Raw genomic sequence first — 25,032 nt, forward strand, 5'->3', positions numbered from 1 at the left:
GCTGCTGGCCCTGCACCCAGGGTCCCGATGCTGCTGGACCCGTGCCCAGGAATCCGCTCCTGGTCCCGCACCCGGGGTCCCAGATGCAGGTTCCGCGTCCAGGGCTCTGCTCCTGGTCTTGCATGCAGGGACCTGGCTGCTGGCCCCACACCCTGGACTCTGCTCCCTCCCACAGCTGTGGTTCCAGCCTCAGCCCCCTCCCCCCACACACCTCCTGGAGCCATACCCCGTTCCTGGCCCCAGCTCTGGGGAGAGGGAGCACAGACAGGGAGGGTGTGAGGTGAAAAGTTTGGGGACCTCTGGCTTTCAGCACCCCCCAGTGTAAAAAGTAGTCCAGCGCCACTGCATTGAAGTGGTGCTTGTCTTTAAGATGGTTCACTCACTTACTTTAGGTCTGTGTAGTTTGGTACCTTATGTTGCAATTTGTGATCTTAAATAAACACAAAACAAAAAACAAAAAAAACAGCCCATCAGCCAAACTAAATTAAAACAATATCTTTAACTTAAAAAAAATTATCCCTGCAGGTATAATTACATTAGATGCAGTTGTTGCATCAAAGAGAAATAATAACAACGAAAGGTAACCTTTTCCTTGTTTAGAGAAACAATAGGTATCTGTGCTTTGATTTGTTTCTTAAGACATGAACATTCTTTCTAGATGACCTAAACATGCCTGCGAAGGAGGTGTACGGAGCCCAGCCACCTATTGAGCTTCTTAGACAGTGGATTGATCATGGTCACTGGTATGACAAGAAGGATACATCCAGGCTTGATATCGTAGATGTCTTACTTGTTTCAGCAATGGGCCCTCCTGGTGGAGGAAGGAATGATATTACAGGTAGGAAATATAATATAATATAATATATAAATAAATAAAAGACAGAAATACATCACTGTGACAATGCATTGTCTAGTTGACTGAGGTTATAGAGGGAAGCCTGGCTTGCCTAATGTTATTCAAATAGAAGACTATGAGCCTGTCTATATGAATAATTAGTTTGTGGCAAGCTGGGGTGTGAATCTACCCTGCACTGATGATGTACATTAACAGTTTGTCAATGTGCTTTGATCTAGTCCTCTTTGAAATGGGATTAGATCAAAGCATATTAATGAACTGTCTACATGGTTAGTCTTTGGCAGGCTAGCATGGGGTAGATTCACATTTTAGCTTTTCACAGACTAAATCTTTGTGTAGGCAAGTGCTGGGTTTGTATACAGATTGTAAGCCAGTGGGCAGATTCACCAGCTGGGTCATTCCAAATAAAGCCCACATACTCACATTTATTATTACATCTGAATATAAAGTATCTGTAAAAATGTGCCCAGGATAAGGATGACTGGCGTTGATTGACTTCTGCCTCACCTGATGGTATGGGAAGAGTGATGATGATGATGGTGGTGATGATTGATGATGACTCAAGTTTAAGTCCACGTCCGTTTCCTCAGGGTGGGTTTAATAATCAACAGAAGATGCAAAGGCTGAAAATAATACCAAACACTTAGGAACAGGTATGTTCTTATCACGTTAGATAACACATGCTGACTAACACAGTAAAATCCTAGTGTAGACAAGGCAGTATGTAGTTTTTGCACGTTAGCAAGTCAAGGTAAAAACTAGGGTGAATCTAAGGTTTATCTTAACTTGCTAACTTGTGTGAAAACTACAGATTGTCTTGCATTCTCCAGAATTTTAGCTCATCTCAGAGTATGTCCACAGTTCAAGTTGGGGGTATGATTCCCAGCTCGGGTAGACATACTTGTGCTAGCCCCTCACTGAGCTAGTCCACTAGAAATAGAATGTAGCCATGACAGTGCAAGCAGTGACAGGGCTAACCGCTTTGAGTGTGTGCCCATTAGAGATGTTGGGTGTGCACTGAGGGAAGCTAGTCCCTACCGCCACTCCTACTGCTATACTTCTATTTTTAGCACACTAACTCTATCAGAGCTAGCGCAAGTATGTTTACTCGAGGTGGGAATCACGTCCCCAGATCAAAGTGTAGGTATACTGTTAGCCGACGGCCAAGGATGTTTGGTGAGGTGCCAGCTATGCCCGTTTATACCATCCGTGACTTTAACCGCTAGGACGCACTGTCCCTTCGCGGCAGGCAGCCCGGGCTAGGCTGACGGATGCCCCAAGGTCCTAACCACCCGTGACTTTAACTGCTAGAGCTCAGAGCTCCTTCGCAGCGGGCAGTCAATACTGACTGACAGGTGCCCCAATGGCAACACTAAGAGCCTCTCCACACCCGTGACTTTAACTGCTAGAGCTCAGAGCTCCTTCGCAGCGGGCAGCCAGGATTGACTGACAGGTGCCCCAAGAGTTTGCCCCGTGGAGGCGGCACAACTCAACGCTAGGCTCTTAGTACTCTCACCTAATGGCCAGGCTTTAGAGCCAAAACGGCTGAGGTTCTTTAATTGTGTTGGCTGCTTTACAGTAAACCAGAGAAAACAAGTCAGGCTTATGCATAAATGGTTACCAAAAATTTATTAAGCTAGATTCTAATCATGTGGTTACAAAATTGCTAGTGCCTACTTATTTAAATGTAGAGATGTTACACACACAAACAAGTTACAAAACTGAAGCCACAATCCCAAAGAAAGAAAACAAAATATAGAGCTCTATTTCAAAATATTTGTACACTAAAGATAGGAGATCAGGTGTGGGTGCTTCTTACCCTCCTTGCATCTCTCGATTCCAGCGGTGCCAAGCCAGGATCGGTCACTCAATTCCGCGGAAAGACGAATAAGGGACAAGGCGTAGGGACCCTCTTAGCTGCAGAAGCCTTGGGAGGCTGTCACTTATCTGACCAGCAGATAGATAGTGAAAAGCACTCAAAAATCATGGTGCTGTAGGTCCCCTACTTATACCTCTGTACTCCTTTATTCTCTTTCTCCTTTCTTATGCCAAATTGAGGCTGGTCTGTCTGGGTGACGCCAGCTTTCGCAAGAGTAGTTTACACTTGCAAAGGAGAGAAACAATAAGTTTCGACTACTGGGCATTTCTTTTATCAGGGTAAATATTTTCCCACCTAGGATGTTGGTGTGTGTGCATCACGCTATTTAGTTGGGGCTAAGAGCCATGTCTGTCACAGGGCCTCTGCCTGCTGTGAGCTTAATCCTTGTATCTGCTCCCAGAGGCACATTGTAGCAGCACACCTGTGCTTTCACAGCTTCAAAGGCTGTGCTGGAATATATGTTAAGTGCCCTGTTCCTGCTTCCTCCTGTGTTTCCAGCAATGCTGGTCTGAGGGGGGGGGGGGGGGGGCTGGCTGTCTGGCTACATTCCACCCCCTGATGCACCACACTACATCCCAGATTGCAAGGTGGCGGTGATGCCAGCACCTCTTGCCCTCCTTGAGGAAATCTAGAAATACCCAACAACCAAATTAGAGGATGAGGGTTCGCGGAATTGGTTAGGATCCCTTTTTAGCTCTAGGTATCTGATTTGCGTGGAGGAAAGAGCAGTGTGAATCAAACGCTTCATAATACATAAAGTTACACAAAAAACAATTACAATAATTAAAATGGTTAAAACAGTATTCACAACCGAATGTAAAAACGGGGAGAGGGAGAATCCCAAGTGTTGAGCTAACCATTGCATCCATGAGGTTTGTCCATTCTCAGCCACTGCATGTAGTGGTACAAATTCAATTCCCAGTCCATTGGTTGAATCTAGCAAGGTGCACATCCAGCAATTTGTAGCACCAGCAGCTGAGGCGATGGTTTGGATTGCTCCCCGAAGAGGATGTTCTGGTATTGCCAAGGTGACTGGAGCCAACAGAAGGATCATGAGGGCTTGCAGGAACATATCTCTGGTGGGTCGTGTTGTAGCTAAAAAAACTTATTTTAAAACCAAAAGCAAAAATTACACCTGCTATTATAAGTAATGGCAAATATATCAACAGTCCATAGTAGTCTCTAGTGATCAAACAGGTCTGCTGCATGATCCATTTTGCTGACAGTTTAGCTGGCAGGTTGCTCGGAACCATGGGACCATTCCTGCAATAAATCACATGGTCAGCCGGTCTTGGATGCGATCCAAGCCTCTGTAATGGTTATTAGCCTTTTATCAGCATTTAAGGCACTCCATACACCTTTCTCTTTATAGGCGTGCAAAATGCAGGTAAAGGTTCCCAGGGCTGGGTGTTTAATCACAACAGTATCTCCGGGAGCATACTTGGAACTGTGCAGTGGTGTTCTGGCAGGGGAGATAGCTTTCCCTGTAGGGAAGAATCCCCTGCTGATTGGACTTCCTGTAGGAGTCTGTCTGTTGTTTAATCTCTGCACCACTTCGTCCAGTCTGTCTCCCCATGTGCCATCAGTAGGCTTCAAGTGATTCTTTAGAAACCCATTCCAGCGCTCGACCATGCCATTAGATTGAGGTCGATATGGAAGGTGGAAGGTCCATTGGACTCCATGGTTAAGGATCCATTCCCTTACAAGTTTATTCTTAAAATGCGAACCATTATCTGATTGGATTTCTTGAGGCATTGGGACAATTGCTGTTAAGCGGTTTAGTCCCATAACTGTGGACAACCCTGTTGCCAATCGGGTTGGATATGCAAAACCAATCCCTGAAACAATTTCTACCCCAGTCAAGATGTATTTCCACCTCTGCCTTGTAGTGGGCAGTGGTCCGACATAGTCGACCTGCCAGGTTGCCCATAGTGTTTTTCCATCTCTTAGCCTGGCAAACCTTTGTCCTTCTGCTATATGTTTTCTAGTCTCAGCACAAATAGCGCAGGCTTGTACCAGGTCTCTAGCCTGTCTGTGGGTGATAGGCCACCCCCTGATATGTGCTTGCCGCACTAACTCATCACTTCCTGTGTGTCCTAAATTATCATGTAACCATGAATATAAGCGTTCCCATTCTACTTGTGTGGTAAAGAGCTGGGCAGCTGCATCAGCTAAATTGTTTAACTGTGCAGCTGGGGTATTATTCCTCTGATGAGCTGAGACATGTCCTATAGACAGGGGTTGTTGCAGGGCATGCTGATATAACCACTTCCAGTATTCCAGTCCCCAGACTGGTTTACCTCCTATTTCCCAGTGGTTATTTTTCCAGTTAGTGATCCACTGAGTGGCACCTGCCCATACCGCATAGGAGTCCGTATATACTGCGGTGGCTCCTGCTTCACAGGCCAGTTTAATTGCAGCCAATTCTGCAAGTTGTGCTGACCCATCAATTTCAGCAGTTAGGGGTGCTGCAGAGGTGTCTGCAGGCACTGCTGCAGCTTTTCCCTTCCATTTTCCTTTGACCAGCCTGGCACTGCCATCAGTGAACCATACTCCCTCAGGCTTAGAAGGATCAAATGGGGCAGCATCCTTAATGGGAGACTGCTGTGGAGGCAGGCGGTATTCATCAGGCATTCCTACTTTCCATAGGGATTCCTGAATCATAGTGGGGTTTTGTGCAGTGTCTGCACTCCCTACCCTGTGGTGTATGTAAAGTGCCCATCTTTGGATAGTCATCTTTTGTGCTACACCAGGTGGTAACTCTTTCCCTTCCAATATAGGTTTAATGATTGGAAGAGGAGTGTGAATTGTGATGTCCTTATCCTGAGTTAATTCCTCAGTTTCTCTCAAGGCTGTGTAAGCTGCCAGAAGCACCTTCTCATAAGGCGTGTAGTTAGCCTGTGACCCTTGCCATGACTTGGAACCAAACTGAATTGGTCGTCTGGGAGCAGTGTCACTTTCTTGCCAGAGAGCATAAGACATTCCAGTGGCTCCCACAGTTAGGTACAAATGGAATGGGGCTTCAGGATGTATGGGACCCAGAGCCTGATAGGTGTGTATCTCCCCTACCAGTTGCCTGAGAGCTTCCTCATGGGCAGGAGCCCATTCCCAGGCAGCACTTTTCTTTAACAAATTGTACAATGGTCTGGCTATAATGGCAAAGCCAGGTACATGTTTTCTCCAAAACCCGAGGGTTCCCAAAATCTGTCTCAATTGATCTTTACTTTCAGGGGAGGGTGCCTGATTTAGCTCTTGCACAGTGTCATTAGGCACAGACCTCCTACCTCCCCATCCATACAGTACCTAAGAATTTTATCTCTTGGGAGGGACCTTGGCATTTCTCAGCTGGTAACTCTAAATTAAGGGCTTCTAGTGCTCCTTTGATTTGATTCATAGCCTCCTGTACCTCTTCTGAGGTTTTCCCACCTATTAAGATGTCATCAATGTATTGCACAGTTTGTACATTGGGTGGCAGGATAAGGTCATCTAGGACCTTTGCCAGTGCCCCATGGCAAATAGTGGGTGAGTGTTTAAACCCTTGTGGCATTCGGGTAAAAGTGTATTGTACACCTTTCCAAGTAAAAGCAAATCTTTCCTGGTCAGCTGGTTGCAAAGGGACCATGAAGAACATGTCCTTTACATCTAATACTGCTAGCCAGGGTTTATCCCAGGTTTGTATGGTGTTTACAATATCTGTTATGCTAGGGACTGCTGCAGTTAATGGTCCAGTGTTACTGTTTAACTTCCTATAGTCTATAGTGAGTCTCCATTTGCCATTTGGTTTCTTGATGGGCCACACAGGAGAATTAAAGCGAGAGTGGGTACGAATTAAAATTCCTCGCTGTTCCAAATCTTTGATCAGGTCAGTAACAGGGCTTATGGCCTCAGCTGGGGCATTATACTGCTTTGTGTTTGTTACTGTTGAGGGCGGGAGAGCAGGCGCGCTGCTAAGTAAGTTTACAGAATAGTGGGGAGGGCTTTCCTCTTCCAGGTGGGTGGCATGAGGAACAGAACTGACTCCAAAAGCCCATCTTTCCCCATTAATCCTTCCCTTCTTTCCTCTTAAAACGTCCATGCCCAGTATGTTGGCATTGCCCAAAATCACCTCATATTTTCGGGGCTGATGGTGGGGTTGCAAGGGGATATCCAGTTTTATCTTAACTAATGGGTAAGTTATGGTACTGCCATTTACCCCTGTAACAAGTACCTGTTTTCCGCCAGTAGGTGGCGAGCCCTGAAAACTTTCTCGCTTAATCATGGACCTTTGAGCCCCTGTGTCCATTAAGAAAGGAATAATGTGTTTGTCATTTACAGTTACATGTATCCGGGGGTCTTTTGCTGTTGTTTTCTCCTCTTTGGATTTAAGCTGGTTTATTAGGAGAGGAGATTGACCCCCGCAAGCTAGTTTCCCTGCTCTGGTAACTCTTGTAGTTGCTGCAGCAATGGAGTATACCGGGTGTCTGCAGGTGGGGAAAGAGGAGAGAGCTGCAGAGGTGCACTGGGAGTAGCATTAGTTGTCTCCCAGTCAGCTCTTTTAAAGGTGGTGAATAATTTTAGCCGCTCTGTGGGCAGTCCATTTATCACATCTCTGGGATAACCTAAAGCCAGACATTGTCTCCACAACTTGGCTCTAAGCTCCTTTTCCTCCTGGGTTGGCTCTCGCTTGTTTTTATGTCCTTTAGATGGTGCCCCCTTGTTTCCCTGAAGGGAACGCATCTTAGCTTTGCCTGTCAGTGCTCTGATGTCTCCGAATTCTCTAAAGTATGACACCAGAAGGTTTAGCAGTGCCCGAAAGATACTGTTATGTGCTGCAGCTTCTGATCTAAGGGACAGTGCCATAGCCCTGTGGTTACTCGGAACTCCCTTAAGCAGGGGTCTGAGATCATCTACATCTACCTGATCCTCCCATGGGCTTTCATAGGCTAACTCTTGAGGGTTTTGGCCAAGCATGCTAATGACAGCCACAGATAATAGAGCTGTTTTTACCTCATCTATGTTGGTCCAGTGCATTACTGTGGGTTCATCTCGGTCTGCTGGGTAAATTCCTCTTGCCCATTGACAAGCCAGAGACCAAAGTGTTTTAGGGGTGTTCCCCTCTGAGTGTTCCAGGAATATTCCTGCACCTAAGTTAAGGCGCTCAGTTTCTTGGGCTGTCAGGCGTATATATCCACCCCCAGTGTCCCAGAGGCGGACCAGCCACTCTATTATACCTTCCTCAGGCTTTTTAGCAAAATCTCCCTGGATTGTTTTTAACTCCATGGGAGTATATTGGCGGGTGGTAATTTTGGTAAAGTGTGTTGGAGCTTTACTCCCTTTTCCCTTTTTACCTCCCTTCTTTGTTTTTGAAGAGGTGGATGGATAATTGTCATCCCCTTCTTCATCCAGCTCTGCCCCACTCAAATTTTCCTCATGTTCTTCTGATTTGTGATGTGTGATAGCTGGTCTTAATTTTACAGAGGGACCTTCCTCCTCAGAGGAGGGGGACTCATCTGCTGAATCCCAAATGTCTCCATCCCATTCCTCAGGGTCTAGCCAGAGAGCAGTCTCAACTTTAGCCCGGTTGATACTGCGTGTTTTAGTCTCCAGCTTTTCCCTTCGTTCTATCCCTTCTTTCTCAATTAAGGGAAGTAATCTTTTCTGAAGATGTTCCATATCCCTATTCAGTGTTCTTACTCTGGTATCTAAATTCTGGCATTCCTGGCGCAGTGTGTCCCTTTCCTGTTGCAGCCTATTAAATTCTATTGACAGACTATGATAATCCTTACAGGCAGCTTGCCAAATGTTAGTAAGCAGCCATATACAAGCACCTTTTCCTTTCCCTTTCTTCATCTTGCAGGCAGTTCTCCAGTTACAGAAATGCTGCCAGATCTCTGCTGGTTTTCCCCAATATTTCTCCAGCAGTTCTTTGCTCCACAGGGGATTTCCCCATCCTTCTTGGGTCAAACTTTTCTCTAGCTCAGGGAATTCTGTGGTGTTTATCATGACTGGTTTCATTGTGTTACTGTAGTGCAGCCTATATCACAATCCTGTTCGTGACGCCAATTTCTGTTAGCCGACGGCCAAGGATGTTTGGTGAGGTGCCAGCTATGCCCGTTTATACCATCCATGACTTTAACCGCTAGGACGCACTGTCCCTTCGCGGCGGGCAGCCCGGGCTAGGCTGACGGATGCCCCAAGGTCCTAACCACCCGTGACTTTAACTGCTAGAGCTCAGAGCTCCTTCGCAGCGGGCAGTCAATACTGACTGACAGGTGCCCCAATGGCAGCACTAAGAGCCTCTCCACACCCGTGACTTTAACTGCTAGAGCTCAGAGCTCCTTCGCAGCGGGCAGCCAGGATTGACTGACAGGTGCCCCAAGAGTTTGCCCCGTGGAGGCGGCACAACTCAACGCTAGGCTCTTAGTACTCTCACCTAATGGCCAGGCTTTAGAGCCAAAACAGCTGAGGTTCTTTAATTGTGTTGGCTGCTTTACAGTAAACCAGAGAAAACAAGTCAGGCTTATGCATAAATGGTTACCAAAATTTATTAAGCTAGATTCTAATCATGTGGTTACAAAATTGCTAGTGCCTACTTATTTAAATGTAGAGATGTTACACACACAAACAAGTTACAAAACTGAAGCCACAATCCCAAAGAAAGAAAACAAAATATAGAGCTCTATTTCAAAATATGTGTACACTAAAGATAGGAGATCAGGTGTGGGTGCTTCTTACCCTCCTTGCATCTCTCGATTCCAGCGGTGCCAAGCCAGGATCGGTCACTCAATTCCGCGGAAAGACGAATAAGGGACAAGGCGTAGGGACCCTCTTAGCTGCAGAAGCCTTGGGAGGCTGTCACTTATCTGACCAGCAGATAGATAGTGAAAAGCACTCAAAAATCATGGTGCTGTAGGTCCCCTACTTATACCTCTGTACTCCTTTATTCTCTTTCTCCTTTCTTATGCCAAATTGAGGCTGGTCTGTCTGGGTGACGCCAGCTTTCGCAAGAGTAGTTTACACTTGCAAAGGAGAGAAACAATAAGTTTCGACTACTGGGCATTTCTTTTATCAGGGTAAATATTTTCCCACCTAGGATGTTGGTGTGTGTGCATCACGCTATTTAGTTGGGGCTAAGAGCCATGTCTGTCACAGGGCCTCTGCCTGCTGTGAGCTTAATCCTTGTATCTGCTCCCAGAGGCACATTGTAGCAGCACACCTGTGCTTTCACAGCTTCAAAGGCTGTGCTGGAATATATGTTAAGTGCCCTGTTCCTGCTTCCTCCTGTGTTTCCAGCAATGCTGGTCTGAGGGGGAGGGGGCTGGCTGTTTGGCTACATATACCCTTAGTTACCATGAGGTAAGAACATGCCTTTGTGATGTTTTGGGGTCCACCCAGACCAGCAAGGGGTTCTGTCACCATCTTCCCTGTAACCTTGCCTGGTCTTGGTTCTGTGCGGCTATGGTTCAGATCCCACAAGCACAAGGTCTCATCCCGGCTCTGACCAACCCAGTTACTCTTTACGGGTGACATCTTCCCTTCCAAGTCCTGAGTCTCCCCAGATACGTCCTCCCTGAGTTCTTAATTAGCAGACACTCTGACCGTTCCCCTCTGGTTCCTCAACTCTGAACTTCAAGGCATGAAATTAGCCCTCCCCCCCACCTCAAGTTATCAACTCACTTTGGCATACACACTCCACAGAGTTTGTACACCAGAGAGCTGTTTGGGATTAAAATATACAAAAAGTGTATTTAATAGAAAAACTGCAGATTCCAAGATGGAATAGTAAGGGGAAAGGAAACATATACGAGTGACACAGAAACCAAACAGAGACACAGCCTCTGGCTTTGCACTTTCCTGTTAGATAAAATTCCTTTTTTAATAAGAGTCACCTATTCATAGAGGAACATGGCGTTTACAGGGTGCTCCCCCAAGGTATAGAATCATAGAATATCAGGATTGGAAGGGACCTCAGGAGGTCATCTAGTCCAACCCCTTGCTCAAAGCAGGACCAATCCCCAATTTTTGCCCCAGATCCCTAAATGGCCCCCCTCAAGGATTGAACTCACAACCCTGGGTTTAGCAAGCCAATGCTCAAGCCACTGAGCTATCCCTCCCCCAACAATGCCTTAAAACAATGTACCCCCTAGCCATAGGTGGGAGGAAATCCCTCAGTTCCAAGCCTGCTTTGAAAAGGGCTTTTTCCTCCCCCCCCCTCAGTCCATGGTGAGTCATGGTAATTCGGAATGGGGATACGCCTTCCTGACTTGATGTTTGGAGCCGGAATGTTCTTTTTTATGTAGAGTTGCATCCATATCCTTCCATTAACCCCAACAGTCCACCATTTTCTTTTCCTGGACTGGACAATGGAGTTACTTGAAGCCAGTTTTGTGTAAACAACCGGTTCGGGAGGTGTCTCTACCTGCCTGACTGCTCCCTGCCCTACTGGGAGATAGAGCTGAAATTGCACCACAGTTTATGAGCACAGTTACATAAATTCATAAATTCATAACCATCATAGGTGCTAACTTCCCCTCTACCTGGTGGGTGCTCGATTCCCGCCGCCCCCATCCGCCCCAGGCCCCGCCCCCACTCTACCCCTTCCCCAAGTCCCTGCCCTGCCTCTTCCCCGCCTCTTTCTGTCCCCTCCCCCGAGTGTGCCCCATCCCTGTTCCTCCCACTCCCTCCCGGAGCCGACCTGCACACCGCGAAACAGCTGTTTGTGTCAGGCAGGAGGCACTGGGAGGGAAGGGGAGGAGTGATCAGCGGGGCCACCAGTGGGGGAGAGATACTGGGGGGCAAGGGAGAGAGGGTGGAGCTTTGCTGCTGGTGTGTGCTGAGCACCCACTAATTTTTCTCCGTGGGTGCTCCAGGGCTGGAGCACCCACGGAGTCAGCACCTATGATAACCATGGTCTGTATACGTATCTCATTTGGTGGGTTTAAGCCTTTTGGTCTCCCCTTGTGGTGTCTGGATCCTGATTGTCACAGCCTTTTTCTTAGAGAAGACAAGGCCTGAGAGTTTGAGGACTGGTCTACACGTGAAAAGTTTCACCAGTAGGAGTGTAATTTTTTGTTGACTTTAGTACGCTGCTGAAAGCCCTAGTGAAAACGCAGTTATACTGGTATAAGGTACTCTATGCTGCTACAGTTTATTTCACTTTGCAGAACCGGAATAAGTTGTACTAATATAAGCACTTCTATACAGATATAACTGCGTCTACACTGGGGTGGATGGGCCTGCATTCATTGTACTGGTATACTTAAAAGCAGCAAAACTTTTAAGTGTAGGTAAGGCATTACTTTTTCGTATTGTTTTGTTTTTATGAAAGCTTTGATTCAGGAGATCAATATCGCTGCTTGAGAGATGTATCAGTACGCTGTGCTGCTACATGCAGTCCGATCTGAGCCCAGATTGACAGCAGTATAAAAGCAGCCTTAGTTTAAATGAGAAGCAGGCCCTTCATGTTAAACACTGACATTCTTTTAAGAGCTATGCACAGTACTGAAGCAAAATATAACCCAGTTTATAATCTCATATCAGTCTCATCTAGTGATAGTGTCATTTTATTAAGGTGTAGAAATGTGCCTGAAAGAAAACCCTGGAACCAGATCCAGATCCAAATTGTACAGCTTGATTGTATTGCTAATAAGATGGTCACTGCTAGACAAATGATAGGTTTAAGGTGGAAAGAGTGTTGTGCAGTGCTGGACATGACTGTGTCATTCACTGTGTATTACAGGGCGTTTCACACGACACTTGAATATTATTTCCATCAACGCTTTTGATGATGACATTTTAACCAAGATTTTCTCTTCAATTGTTGACTGGCATTTCAGCAAAGGATTTGAAGCTGTATTTACAAGGTAATGGTGATATGTTTCCCGAGACTATTTTACAGAGAACATATTGTCTCAAATCTTTCATTTGCGTGCCTCACAATTAAATTCACCTTTCTCTTCTTTTTATTTATTTATTTTTTAAGGCTTGGCAAGATGATGATCCAAGCTACAATGACTATTTATAAAATGGCTGTCGAGAATTTTCTTCCAACGCCTTCAAAATCCCATTACGTCTTTAATCTTCGTGATTTCTCCCGTGTTGTTAGAGGAGTGCTGCTGTGTCCACACACCCATTTACAAGTAGGCTGCTGTTTAACTGTGTTCATAAAAACGATAGTTAAAAAAATAAAGTATTAAAGCTAAATTCTCTTCACTAACATGCACTGTAATTTTAATGGGTTTGCATGCATTTAACTGAGAGCAGGATTGGGCCTGAATATTTTGCTATGCATTTTCCTCCTCCCTCTTGATGAAGAAAAACATATTCAGATATTGTTATTATTATTATTATTTATTTATTTGCTTGTATTACAGTAACTGCTAGATCAGGGCCCTGAGGTGTTAGGCCCTGTAATATTCATAGTAGGAGACAGTTCCTGCCCCTGAACTTGCTACCTAAATAGACAAGACAAAAGGAGAAGGGAGAAAAGGATTATTATTCCCATTTTACAGATGAGGGAACCGATGCCACAAAGGGGTTGAATGGCTTGGCCCCCAAAAATGTATCTTGCTATTAACTGATGATGGAAGTTTCTATGTAATATAAAAAAGCCAAACAAAGCTATTAAGCAAGTTGGGGAACATTGTCATCCTTTTACACTGGATAAAAGGGCTGGAGTGGCATAAAGTGGCCATAAAAACCCTTGATTTATCCAGGGGAGAATTCTTCTGGTGCAGAAAATGAGGAAGGCAGCTGCAGGCTGTCCTCTGAGGATCTCTGTGCCAGCTTTGATATAGTGGGCATGCAAGGGGCAAGCCTATTGGGGCAGGAGGGGTGTTTAAGGGATGGGGACCTTTGTTAATGTTATTACAGGGGTGGGAGTTATGCATGTTAATCCTTATTCCTTGAGATGAGAGTGTACTCAGGATGAAGCTGCCTTCAGTGGGACCTGGATTTCACCCCCATTGTTTATCGCTATATGGAAGGATTGCTCCTAAGCACCCATGTCATGAGTCACATGTCCTTTGTTCATTGCCACTGATATTATTCTAGAATATGAAAAATCATCATAAAGTGCCCCAAAGATAAACACCCTTGATGTAACAATAGTTAAGTGCTTTATGAGCAGAGGTCAAGACTGTATTGGCAGGAAAGATATGACACAGTCATTATGTATTGAGGAAGCCAGCTGACCCATTTGCTTGCACTCTCACAACTCAAAGATTCCCATTGACTTCAGTGAGAGGTGGATCAGGCCTCAAATGGAGATCTGACTCCTTTGTTATGAAACAAGTCCTGCCCTTTAAATATTGATCTGTTCATTTATATCTGCTTTTACAGGATGGGGATAAGCTGATCAGACTTTGGATCCATGAAGTTTATCGAGTTTTCTATGACCGCTTAATTGACAGTGACGACAGGGAGATGTTCTTTAATATGGTAAAAGAAACAACATCAAATAACTTCAAGCAGAGCGTTGATAAGGTACGCTGGCTTATACACTGAGAATGGTTTGGACAGGTAGATGGGACTGACAGATTTACAAAACCAATTCAACATTTCAGATATACTGTAGCAATATTAGAAAAAAATTTGAACCATCTCCATTGGTGCACCCACAATATTTGCGGGTGCATCTATTTGTATATTGTGCATTTGCAAATGCAAGTTAGGGGTCTCATCCTGCAAATTACTCTTTGCAGGTGGACTCCTGACTTCAGTGGGGCTCTCTCCAGGGGCAGGAGGTCACTTGGAATGAGTAACTGGCAGGATTGGGGCTGAGGTAGTTAGCCATGCTTTTATTTGATTTATGCGTATTTGGAAGGTTCCATACATGCTGTGGGTGTATTATTAGGCTTTTTGGAAACTTGGCCATATACTAGACAGTGAAATCAGAATACCCATATTTTGAGGTATGCATATCTGAAAAACACCATTTCAGCATACATTGTTTTGGTTTTTTTGGTCTAAAATAATACATTGGAACAGCTGGAAGATAGCATTTCCACAGCAGTAGGACCTACTACTATGTGGATATGGATGAGTATTTCTTTAGAGAAAAAACAGAATCTGAATTATCAGCTGAATCTTGTCTTTTGCATAGGTACTGAGTCATCTGTCGCCTACTGGCAAGATCACCGATAATAATATCCGCAGCCTCTTCTTTGGAGACTACTTTAAACCAGACAGTGATGTAAAAACCTATGATGAAATCACAGACTTAAAGCAACTGACAACCGTGATGGAATATTACCTTGACGAGTACAACACTATCAGCAAGGCACCAATGTCCTTGGTCATGTTTAAGTTTGCCATTGAGCATATCTCAAGGATATGCAGAGTACTGAAACAGGACAATGGTCATTTGCTTTTGGTGGGAATTGGTGGGAGTGGGCGGCAAAGTGCTACCAAGCTGGCCACCTTCATGAATGCTTTTGAGCTTTCTCAGATTGAAATCACAAAGTCCTATGGCAACAACGAATGGAAGGAGGATGTGAAACGAATCATGATGCAGACTGGCGTCAGTAACAAAAATGTGTCTTTTTTGTTCTGTGACAATCAAATAAAGGACGAATCATTTGTGGAGGATGTTAACATGCTTTTAAATACAGGTGATGTGCCTAATATCTTCGCAGCGGATGAGAAGGCTGACATTGTTGAGAAAATGCAGGCTGCAGCGAGGACGGAAGGCAGGAAAATTGAGGCTACTCCACTTGCTATGTACAACTTCTTTATTGAAAGAGTGAAGAAAAATTTACACATTGTCTTAGGTCTGTATATAACACACAATGTCTTATTGTAAATCTTTCTGCCTCTTAACTGTTGGTGGATTTAAGAACAATATGAATTCTTTCCAGCAATGAGTCCAATTGGAGATGCATTCCGGAATCGACTACGAATGTTCCCTTCATTGATAAACTGCTGCACCATTGACTGGTTCCAGACCTGGCCCACTGATGCTTTGGAAATGGTTGCAAACAAGTTTTTGGAGGATGTAGAACTCGAAGATGAAATTCGAAAAGCGTATGTGTTTATTTGTCAAGAGAGTTCTGAAGCTGATAACCACATCTCCAGCTGAAGCATCGTATTAGGATAACATCACAGCTGTGTGATACTTCAGCTGAAGATGTGGTTATCAGCTTCAGCTCAAAGTGTCAACATACCCTTAGTTACAAGAGTGCAACTCCATTGATGTTTTCACAGGGTGACATTGGCCCTGTAAGACTGGTCAGTTCACCCCTAGATGGGGCTTAAAAGGGGACACCTGGGCTCAAGAGCCAAGGAGAGATAGACCTAGTGAGTCAGAACTGCCTTAGAGTGCAGATGGATTCAGTCAGGAAAAGGGCAGGTGAGAGCTGCCTGAGGGGTCCCAGGGCTGGAGCACCCATGGGAAAAAAATAGTGGGTGCTCAGCACCCACCCGTAGCCCTGCCGATCAGCTCCTCCCACTCCTCTCCCAGTACCTCCTGCCCGCCAGCGGGCCCCGCTCCCTCCCAGTGCCTCCTGCCCACTGCAGATCAGCTGTTCAGTGGCATGCAGGAGGAGCTGGGGGGAGGGGCGGAGCGAGGGCAGGCTGTGCTTGCGGGAGGGGGAAGAACAGGGTGGGAAGAGGCAGGGCGGGGTTGGGACGAGGGTGGGAAGAGACAGTGGTGGGGCTTGGGGGAAAGGGTGGAGTGGGCGTGGGGCCTGGGGCAAGCAGGGGTCGAGCACCCCTGGGAAAATTAGAAAATCTGCAGAGGGAGGAATTGCCTGGAAGCCAGCAGACATTGTTGAGCCAGAGAGCTGGGGCCAGACAGGGCTGAGGGCTGGGGTGATATGTGCTTAGAGATGCCAGAGCAATACCTGAGCAGTAAGCATGATGGGAGACACTGAGATGAGGTGGGACGCTGATAGACTGTTGGGGACTCGGTTTGTTATGGTTTATACACACAGGGGTTTATTTGGTAACAAATTAACCCTGCAAGTGCTATTTATATTCAGAAAGACTGTTTAGACTATTTCTGGGAACTACTGAAGGGGAAACTGAGGCAAGCACATCAATGATGCCACTGCCTGATGCTGGTGGGTACCCCAGTTGGGAGCCACCCTAGGACAATAGTCAGTTTGGGTCTGTGTGGGTTTATGGCCCAATTTTTATTGGTGCTCAATACCTGAAGCTCCCTTTGACTTTAGTGTGAACTACGTATATTCAGTACCTCTGAAAATCCTCTCTGAGAAGAGAATTTAGCTCCGTATATTTTAAATAATGTGCTAAATTTTGCTCTCAGTAACACCAATATAATTTCATTGACTTCTGTGTAGTTATTTTGGATTTACATTGGAGTAACCAAGAGCAGACTTTGACTCCATTGTTTTAGATGCTAATAGAAATAAACAAACAGTTGGTAGGACACAAAATTGCCAGGATTAATATAAAGAGACATTTTCATTCATATTAACATGTAAGATTTTCCATAGGGTTGTGTCAATGTGCAAATATTTCCAAGAAAGTGTGAGAGATCTCTCTGTCAGCTATTACAGCACACTGCGAAGACACAACTATGTAACACCAACATCTTATCTGGAACTGATTCTCACCTTTAAGGCTCTACTAAATAGCAAGAGGCAAGAAGTTGACATGATGAGAAATCGTTATCTTGTGGGTCTGCAAAAACTTGAATTTGCATCTTCACAAGTAAGTTTAGACTGAAAACTTGAAGAATACTTTTTAACATGACATATGGTTAATTTAGCACATAGCTTCTGCTAACGCTAATAAGAGTTGCAAGCTTAATTCTCTGTTCACTGTTGTGTTTATAATTTTCTTCTTAAAAGCCACCAGCAAATCTGAGATTCTTGCTTAGCTATTTTAAGAAACTGTGGCATGTAACTTCAGAGTAGATCTCCTAATGTAAGATTGAATGGAGTCAATGCTACTTAGCAAAGTTTTTCTAACATGTTTGGTTAAGTTCAAGTAACATTATTAGGGTTACCATACGTCCGTATTTTCCCAGACATGTCCGGCTTTTTGGTTCTTAAATCGCTGTCCAGGAGGAATTTTTAAACATCTAAAAACATCCAGGATTTTGCCATTATTATTTTTCCCCAAAGAAGAGTTGATCATTCAAGAAAGAGAGTGAATGTTGATCATTCGAGAAAGAAAGTGAATGTTGATCACTCAAGAGAGTGCCCGCTTTTTCCCCCTAGCTCCCAATGCTTGCGCTGCAAAACAGCTGTTTCGCGTGGCTGGGAGGGAGAGGAGAGGGGGGGAACACGGTGCACCCAGGGGAGGAGGCGGGGCCAGGGCAGGGATTTGGGGAAGGGGTCCAACGGGGCAGGGAGGGGGCGGAATTGGAGTGGGGACTTTGGGGAAGGGGTAGAGTTGGGCCGGGGCAGGAGGGGCGCGAGCAAATACCCTCCCCCCCATGGAGCGCCCTCTTTTTTGAATGTTCAAATATGGTAACCCTAAACATTATAGTTTTCTCAGAGCCCCAGTTGAAGAATCTTTGGCAGCATAGTTTCTTCAAGAGCTTTCGTGACATTGGCTGTGCATGCCTGTGCCTATTCCTCCTTTCAAAAGGGGAAGAAGATGCAGGAAGGGAGTTACTGTTGCATGAATGAGCATTACCTTTTGAGGAGATTTGCACTAGGAAATCCACCAAGCCCCCAACTCGACAGCTTCCCAGCTCTTCTCCCTGCTGCTCCTGGAACAGACCCTGGCAAAACAAAGGGGCTTCCTACTTCTGTGCACTTCCCTAGTGGAGGAGAGCACCCCAAGAATCTGCTGCTATTCCAACTTCTGTATCCCTTGCCTGGTTTATGCTGGATTTCATTCTCATCCATGCATGTAAATGGAGGGGAGCATTGGGGTCCACTAGCTGACTATAAGGAAAGCAAAACTGATCAGTTTATTTTCAGTGTCCAGGCTGAGTGAATTGCAAAAAGTAAAGATATTACAAATATGAAAAACACATTAGATTTTAAAAATCTGCTTCAGTTTTAACAGGAGGAGATCTCAGTAAAATAGGCAAGAAGGCTACTTTTTAAAATGTGATTTGTATGCTGAGAGTCCTTTTTTAAATTGCACTATGTGTCGTAACATCTTTACCATTTTCTACCTATCACACTGAGACAGGAAATACACATGCAAATTACCAGGATTTCTCTCACGGAATATCATCACTAGGTTGCAGAAATGCAGAAGGAGCTGACTGCCCTTCAGCCTGAACTAATTCAAACCTCTGCAGAAACAGAGAAAATGATGATCCAGATAGAAAAAGAAACGATCGAAGTAGATGCAAAGAAGGAGCTAGTATCTGCAGATGAAAAGGAGGCGAATGATGCTGCAGCTGTTTCCCAAGCTATTAAGGTAATTTACAAGGGCCTGTCCCTGTGAGATACTGCATCTGTCTCCAGTCAAAGTAAATGGGGGTTGAGGAGATAGATGCACAGTACTTTACAGGTGAGGCCCAAGTTCCTAACAATGCAATTAAAAAAACAAAAACACAAGAGATAATGATTGAGATGTTAATAATGTTAACAAATGTTATTCTGGCTGTATTTAGCGATGGCCAGATAATAATTCTACAGTGCTCCCAGAATTCCTTTTTCCAGTCCTGACTTCAACGTGCATCTTGCACACGTAATGCAAGGTGCATCTCAGATCTTCCTGAAAGAGAAAGTTAGTCCCCTTATGCAGCTGAGTAAAGAAAGAGATGGACCTAATTACATGGGCGGGGAGGGGGTATCTTTCTGGGATTGTTATTTATGTGGAATAAGCCCCAGTAAACAGGTTTTATATAGAGGTTTGTGGGGGAGGAAGAAATCTCCTCCCCAGAGCTTATAGTGCAGTTACTCTGAGGCTGCTATCTGCAGACAGGAGCCATAGCCTCTAAGCTGGAGCAGCAGGTTATGGTATGCCAGGCCCACCACTTTATGTGGGGTTTATGGTCTTATGATGTTTGTAGTTTGTGGACACATTACTATGCCATGTCACTCTGTCAGCCAATCCATAGCCCCACTCCCCACTCTGTGCTAGTGTTCCTGAGTTCTACAGCATGCAGGAGTAGCTTCTCAGACCTCCATTTCCCATGCACTGGGACTGCAGTAGCTCCAAAGCATTGGGGCCTTCTGCAGACCCTAGAATTTCACCCTTAGTCTCTTCACTATGTCTACACTGCAATTAGACACCTGCAGCTGGCCCATGCCCACTGACTCAGGCTCACATGGCTTGCAATATGAGGCAGTTTAATTGTGGTGTAGATATTTGGGATTGGGCTGCAACCTGAACTCTGGGACTTTCTGACCTCACAGGATCATAGAGCCCAGGCTCCAGCCTGAGCACGAACATCTACACTGCAATTAAACAGTCTCTTAGCCCAAGCGCAACAATCCCGAGTCAGCTTGGGCCAGACGTGGCTTTTTAATTGCGGTATAGACATACCCTTGGTGTAGCAGACAGGCCCACAAAAAATGTGGTCTTGTTACAGTGTTGCCCAGCAAGCCTAATGTTCTATTCACTCTAATGAATGTAGGAGAAAAGTGAGATGTGTGCTTTACAAGGATAAGATTAAGTCTTGGATACTAGTCGATGAGGTGTCCCAACATAGTATCCCACCATGCTGTTGGAAACTGTTTGTCCTGCAGCGGTTTGTGTGTGACGTTCTTGTATATAGGCCAGGAGTTGCAAGTCATTAATCCAGAACCCTGTATACATACTAATGGGGAATGAAAATATTATTATTATTTATATTGTGATAGTAACCCAGGAGGCTCAGTCATGGGCCACGAGCAAACATCCTCAAAGGGAATATCTCCATGACCAGATGTCGGTGGCACAAAGACCTCCATGAGAGATTGTGAGAATCTCCAGCACTGTCTCAACTGTTGCAGAAACGCAAAACATATACAACTGCTGGTACCTGGGATTATCTCTGAAGTTATTGCTATATGCTGCATTCTGCTGCAATAGTAACATGCACATGGTAAAAGCAATGAACTGCTCAGCACTCTTCTGAAGTCCCATGGATCTGTTACTCTTACCCCCCGCCCCGCCCCCATTTCTCAGCACCTGCAACAAGTCAGCAGAAGTATTTTGAAGATGTTTAAATGGTGAAATGGAGATATCCCTTGGGCCTTCAACTGTAAAAAGGAACATGGTGGTGAGATGCAGTTAAAATGACTGTGTAGAGAGTAATACACTAAACTGTCAGGATAGATTATTAAAATAGTTATCTCTGCTTGAAATGTACTGCTATGTACATTGTTCCTAGTTAATTATAACTGCAAATGGTTCACTAATGCCACATTCGCATCTCTCAGCTCATGTCAGTCAGTTTACAGCAGACTGTGCAACTCAAAGGATTAAAGAATTCTTTCAATGTATTTGCAGGAAGAGTGTGAAGGGGATCTTGCAGAGGCCATGCCAGCTCTAGAGGCTGCACTCTCTGCTCTTGATACCCTGAACCCCTCAGACATCTCGCTTGTCAAAGCCATGCAGAATCCACCAGGCCCTGTCAAGCTCGTTATGGAGAGTATCTGTGTAATGAAAGGAATGAAACCAGAGAGAAAACCTGATCCAAGTGGCAGCGGTAATAATATCATTGTGAAAGCTTAGGGACTGTTTGTGTCATCTGTGTCCAAGCTAAGACACGGTCACCTATTCTGCTTTACATTCACACCGAGCTAAGATTTGCAGATGCAGGAGGGATGCCTCAGAGAGCTCTGGTGCAGCATGCTGCACTATTGTACCTTACACCTGCATGCTCCCCTCCAGCACCACCTGCCAAACACTACCAAGCATGTAGGGGAGGTCAGAATCCAGACTGTGCCATACTCCTAGATAACCACTCCCCGTGGACCTGTGGAGCATCACTAGCCATGCTAGTCAGCCTTTTGCACATGGGGATTAATAGGATTAGTATTGGGTCACACATAAATATACTGGATGGAAGAGGGGAAGAGATGCCTTTTACCACCTTCTCGCCTACCTAGTGCACCCACAATTTATCCCTTAATAATTAGGAATTAATAGTTATAAATGTTGCTTTTATTATGTAAATTAGGAAGGAAATCCTCAGAATAGGATGTATTTAATAAAAGTCAACCACAAAAAATGTTTATAACCATTTGTTTCTCTCTCCCCTTTGCTTTTGGCAGATTAAAATTAAAATTATTGTATTGTTAATGTACATGCATACTAAATTTCAGTTCGACACAGATTAATGATGCTGTGTCCTTGTTTGAATTTTTATATGTAAGCATTTTTCTAAAATTTGTTAACTGCAGCTGTATGGCACAAACCTAAAGATAATTAGTATTAGTTTTTTCATATCTTTGTTTAAAGTATTTTAATTTTGAATACCTATGATTTAAGCCTGATTTGATTTATGTGCAATACAGGTAAAATGATAGAAGACTATTGGGGAATCTCTAGAAAGCTTCTAGGAGATCTGAAATTCCTTGAAAGCTTAAAGACATACGACAAGGATAATATTCCTCCTGCTGTAATGAAGAGGATCAGAGAGAGGTTTACTCAGCATCCAGATTTTCAGCCAGCTGTCATAAAAAATGTGTCATCAGCCTGTGAAGGCTTATGCAAATGGGTTAGAGCCATGGAGGTGTATGACCGTGTAGCTAAAGTGGTTGCTCCAAAACGTGAGCGTCTTAAGGAGGCGGAAGGTTTACTTGAAATTCAAATGAAAAAGCTAAATACAAAGCGTGCAGAACTTAAGGATGTAATGGACCGTCTCCAAGCTTTGAATGATGAGTTTGAAACCATGAATAACCGGAAGAAAGAATTAGAAAACAACATTGAAATCTGTTCACAAAAGTTGGTAAGGGCTGAAAAGCTGATTAGTGGACTTGGAGGTGAGAAAGATAGGTGGACAGAAGCTGCACGATTGTTGGGAATCCGATACACAGATCTTACTGGTGATGTTTTGTTATCTTCAGGAACAGTGGCTTATTTGGGAGCCTTTACCGTAGACTATCGCCTTGAATGCCAAAAGCAATGGCAGGTTCTATGCAGGGAGAAGCACATACCATGCTCCAATGATTTTAGTCTCAGTAATACTTTAGGGGATCCTGTCAAAATCCGTGCCTGGCAGATTGCTGGATTGCCAGTTGATTCATTTTCGATTGATAATGGTGTAATTGTTTCTAACTCAAGAAGATGGGCTTTAATGATTGATCCTCAAAGGCAAGCCAACAAGTGGATAAAAAATATGGAGAAAGCTAACAAGCTTTCAGTTATGAAACTCTCTGATACGAACTATGTGAGGACACTGGAAAATGCTATCCAGTTTGGAACACCAGTCTTGCTTGAAAATATTGGTGAAGAACTAGATGCTTTCATAGAGCCTATATTGCTAAAGCTAACATTCAAGCAACAGGGTGTGGAATACATGAGGTTAGGTGAAAATATAATTGAATACTCAAGAGACTTCAAGTTTTATATGACAACTCGCTTAAGGAATCCTCATTATTTTCCTGAAGTGGCTGTGAAAGTTTGTCTACTCAACTTCATGATTACACCACTAGGTCTTCAGGACCAACTTCTTGGAATTGTAGCTGCAAAGGAAAAGCCTGAGCTGGAAGAAAAGAAAAATAAACTGATCATAGAAAGTGCAGCCAATAAGAAACAGCTGAAGGAGATAGAAGATAAAATCCTTGAGGTTCTTTCCAAATCAGAAGGAAACATCTTAGAAGATGAAACAGCAATTAAGGTTTTGTCTTCATCCAAAGAGCTATCTGAAGAAATCTCAGAAAAGCAGGAAATTGCCTCTGTAACTGAAATGCAGATAGATGCTACTCGAATGGGTTACAAACCAGTAGCTGTTCATTCAGCAACTCTCTTCTTCTGCATTTCTGATCTGGCAAACATTGAACCTATGTACCAGTATTCATTAATTTGGTTCATTAACTTGTACATTCAATCCATTGCGAATAGCAAAAAGAGTGATGATCTAAAGGAGAGAATTGAGAATATAATTGAACATTTCACAGTAAGCATCTACAATAATGTCTGCCGTTCACTGTTTGAGAAGGATAAACTACTATTCTCCCTCCTCCTGACTATAGGAATAATGAAAGGAGAAGATAAAATAGATGATGAGGTTTGGCGGTTCCTATTGACAGGGGGTGTTGCTCTTGATAACCCTTACCTCAACCCAGCCCCAGAGTGGTTGACTGACAAATCATGGGCTGAGATAGTACGTGCATCTAGTCTAAAAAACCTTCATGGACTGATGGATCATGTAAGGGAGAATGTTTCAAAGTGGAAAATGATTTATGACTCTGCAAAGCCCCAGGAAGAGGTATTTCCCGATGTATGGAAGACTTTAGTAGGGCTAGATCGTATGATCATTCTAAGGTGTTTAAGACCTGATAAAATCATTCCAGCAATGCAGGATTTCATCACAGAAAATATGGGAAGAACCTATATAGAACCACCCACTTTTGACCTTGTGGGAAGTTACAATGATTCCAATTGCTGTGCACCTTTGATTTTTGTATTATCACCAGGTGCTGATCCTATGGCAGGTGAGGTTAAAAAAAAGATTTTAAACTGAAATCTTTGCATGATAAAATGTGGGCTCCTTCATTTAAACAGTCCTTTTATAGTACAATAAATTAATTGTAGTAGTAGTAGCTTCATATTTCAAACATTCTTACCCTTCCACACGTCCTTTATCTTGTAAAAACATACCAAAATAGGGGGAGAAACTGTGGGGGAAAATTATAATGGTGATGAAATGAATAAATTTCTGTTGGATCTTCAGGGGTTTAACAAGATTTAGATTTCAGGCCAGAGTCTCATTTATGCTAAGGCCCTTTTACACCACTCTTTAAATTGGGAGTAATTTACATCTAAAAAACAGCAACTGCCTGGAGACTCAGTCTCATATACCACCTGAAACTACTTTTAGCTTTCTTTTTTTTTTAATTTATTAGAATCAAGGCCGGCTCAAGGCATCAGCGAACCAAGCAGGTGCCTGGGGCTGCAAATATAAAGGGGTGGCAGGACATCAGGCTCTGGGGCAGCAATCTGCCCTCGGCGGTGGCGGCGGGAATTCGGCATCCGCTCCGTTACAATGCGTTTCACGCTCGGCGGCAATTTGGCGGCGAGGACGTGACTCTTCAGTCGCCGGTGGCAATTCGGCGGCCGCACCACCACTCCGCCTCCGTGTTCGGCGGCAAGTTGGGGTTTTTCTTCTGCTGCTTGGGGCGGCAAAAAGGCTGGAGCCAGCCCTGATTAGAATGCAGATTAACATTTGTACCTTTAATGGTGTTTCTCATTATAAAAATGACATATGCAACATGGATCTATTTGCTAAAAG

The 25,032-nt window shown here is 44.3% G+C and overlaps 1 protein-coding gene across 1 annotated transcript in view; it reads left to right on the forward strand.

Moving 5' to 3' along the window:
* DNAH3 (dynein axonemal heavy chain 3) overlaps positions 1–25,032 on the forward strand; it is a 107,543-nt gene that overhangs the window by 72,669 nt on the left and 9,842 nt on the right. The window contains exons 44-53 of the mRNA XM_073362223.2: positions 659–838; positions 12,454–12,577; positions 12,697–12,853; positions 14,055–14,198; positions 14,818–15,484; positions 15,572–15,737; positions 17,171–17,387; positions 18,879–19,061; positions 21,084–21,282; positions 22,094–24,235. Coding sequence (XP_073218324.2) covers positions 659–838; positions 12,454–12,577; positions 12,697–12,853; positions 14,055–14,198; positions 14,818–15,484; positions 15,572–15,737; positions 17,171–17,387; positions 18,879–19,061; positions 21,084–21,282; positions 22,094–24,235 — 4,179 coding nt within the window. The remainder of the gene's footprint in view (positions 1–658; positions 839–12,453; positions 12,578–12,696; positions 12,854–14,054; positions 14,199–14,817; positions 15,485–15,571; positions 15,738–17,170; positions 17,388–18,878; positions 19,062–21,083; positions 21,283–22,093; positions 24,236–25,032) is intronic.

This window comes from Lepidochelys kempii, chromosome 10, assembly GCF_965140285.1.
Source record: "Lepidochelys kempii isolate rLepKem1 chromosome 10, rLepKem1.hap1, whole genome shotgun sequence".
In the NCBI taxonomy this organism is placed as follows: domain Eukaryota; kingdom Metazoa; phylum Chordata; order Testudines; family Cheloniidae; genus Lepidochelys; species Lepidochelys kempii.